Source organism: Ciona intestinalis, chromosome 5, assembly GCF_000224145.3.
Source record: "Ciona intestinalis chromosome 5, KH, whole genome shotgun sequence".
Lineage (NCBI taxonomy): Eukaryota > Metazoa > Chordata > Ascidiacea > Phlebobranchia > Cionidae > Ciona > Ciona intestinalis.
The window spans coordinates 3054646-3056952 of record NC_020170.2 but is presented as its reverse complement, the minus strand read 5'-3'; the positions used below and the strand labels follow the sequence as shown (position 1 = coordinate 3056952).

The following is a 2307-nucleotide window of genomic DNA, read 5'->3' as shown; positions in this document are numbered from 1 at the left end:
TCCTCTGGCAATTATTTGCATATCGACGTTTCAACGTCCTATACAAGTCATCTTGGGATTCACGGTGAATGACAACAGCGAAAAATTAGCTATTTTTTAATATTAAAATATTTATGTTTTTTCAAAATGTGTTTTTATTGCATAAAAAAACAGAAATATTTTTTAAAATTTAATTCATTGAAAAAAAACATTACTATTGTCTTAATTCAAAATATGTATATGTTCATTAGAATTGCAATTTTTATAAACTGATAGCCAATACAGAAAAACACTTTGCGATGAGCCGATGACATAATATTTGTAAACCTTTATGAGTAGTTATGAATGTTAAGAGTCTTGTCTAAGATAAGAGAATATATGTAACATTGTGTTAACATGTGTTACCCAATTTCCAACTTAAAAACAAATCTAAAACCATTTCACGTTCATCCAAACTGTAACAAATATCAATGCTGTATCTTAACATAATATACCATAAATTAATGTTTGTTTTTGAATACAATAAGGAACAATATTCTAATAAAAAAAACTAAGTAACAGCATTTGTTAAATTCCAGCAAAATGACATATATTTAATTATTTATATTAAAAAGTGTTAGTTTAAAATAATTAACATTTTGAATGGTAATGCTTATTGTTTTTCTCGCTTTTGAACGGTAATAACTATTTTTTGCATAATAATAAACATAAATGAATGATTAAATTTAACCAAACATACATCTAAAATTTATATTACTGAGTCTGAGTCAAACAAGTGTAGTTCTTGTTCAATATCAGAGATAGGGTTTAAAGTTATGTCAAACAATTTTCTTTGGGTAAAATTTACCAATCAGCTCAGAGATTACGTTTGTGCAGTTTAAAACTGAACCTATTTTAGGAATTCTGTATGACTAACAGTAACGCTGGTGTTTTCAATATTCCTGTATTTATATTAGGCGGTTATGCCATGGTTTAGCAACTCTTCGATCCGTCGACATGGTGTATTTCCGTGGCCCAAGCACTGTAGGAGACCGTATAGTACTCACTTCAATAGTAAACAACTCATTTGAAACAAGGTAATTTATTATCTCAAATTTTAGGATTTAGTGAATAATTGTAGTACAGTAGGGTGGGGTAGGATGGGGCACATTTTCATTTCTTTGTTTCATTTGGTGGTAAACAAAGAAATATTTACAAAAATGTATAACCAAAGCTCGGAACTTTAAAAATGTTTTGTTAATTGTTTAAAATTCGATCATGTTATATGGGATTTAGGAGCTAACGATGTCCCATCTTACCCCACAGCAAAGCATTTTTTTATGTTTTTCCACTAAACATATATATATATATGCCTGTTCAATTCAAAGTTTTTGGCCCAATATATTTGTTGACGCATTATTTTAGTTGATAATGACACATGCGCATGATATCATGTTATATCACCGCAACGTATGTTACTAATTAACCTAAATCATATTGACGATGTTACAGTGTAAACTAGTATGTTGGTATGTTACATACCGCGACAGTGAGTATCAGTCCTTGTTTGTCTGAGTCATATTTGACCTTCATCAATATTTTGCTACAAGGCCGTTAGTTCAAAAATATCTCGAAACTGTTTGTATAATGTAAAAGTATGACATGTTCAAACACATACAAAGTTTGGCGTAATCTGTTTTGAAATTTTTCGATCACTGCAAATATTTATTTGACGCGTAAATATTATGTTGAGTTCCATTTTTAATTACCTAATTCTTTTATATGAATAGTGTTAGGCCATAAACTTACTAAATTTGCCCCCCAACGTTATGTCTATGTATTATATCATATGTGTAATACAGTGTAAGTTCAGTTAAGGATTTAGTTTTATTTACATAATATTCTGTTAATTACATATTTGCAAACCAATGTGATTTTAAAAATCTACATTTTTAACCAATATCCTTCATTTATATGTTGAACGTGTTATAATGATTATCCTATTTCTGTTATTACTTTTTATTTGTTATGTTAATTAAATATGACCTTTGTAATTGTAATAAAAAAAAATTTTTTTGGAATGTTATTTTTTTCTTAATTTGTTTTTAGCCAAGTGTTTTCTTCTGTATATTAGGTTACGGTTTCAAAGTTTAACTCAATTTTTTCATTTTTTACTTTTACATTGCAGTTTGGAAGTAGGGGTTCGTGTTGAGGCTTACAGATATGAGAATGGTAAAATTGGTGAAAGACGTCACATTAACAGTGCATTTCTATCATATGATATCACTTCATCTGGTGTTAAACAACTTCCGCCATTTCTACCTGAACCAAAGGTGACAATCTTGTGTA

At 28.8% G+C, this 2307-nt stretch overlaps 1 protein-coding gene across 2 annotated transcripts in view; it reads left to right on the top strand.

The window, feature by feature from the left end:
- The window catches only part of LOC100176351 (acyl-coenzyme A thioesterase 11-like), a 30376-nt gene that overhangs the window by 4100 nt on the left and 23969 nt on the right, over positions 1 to 2307 (top strand). For both annotated transcript variants that reach the window (XM_026834557.1, XM_009860457.3), the window contains exons 8-9: positions 936 to 1055; positions 2147 to 2291. In XM_026834557.1, coding sequence (XP_026690358.1) covers positions 936 to 1055; positions 2147 to 2291 — 265 coding nt within the window. The remainder of the gene's footprint in view (positions 1 to 935; positions 1056 to 2146; positions 2292 to 2307) is intronic.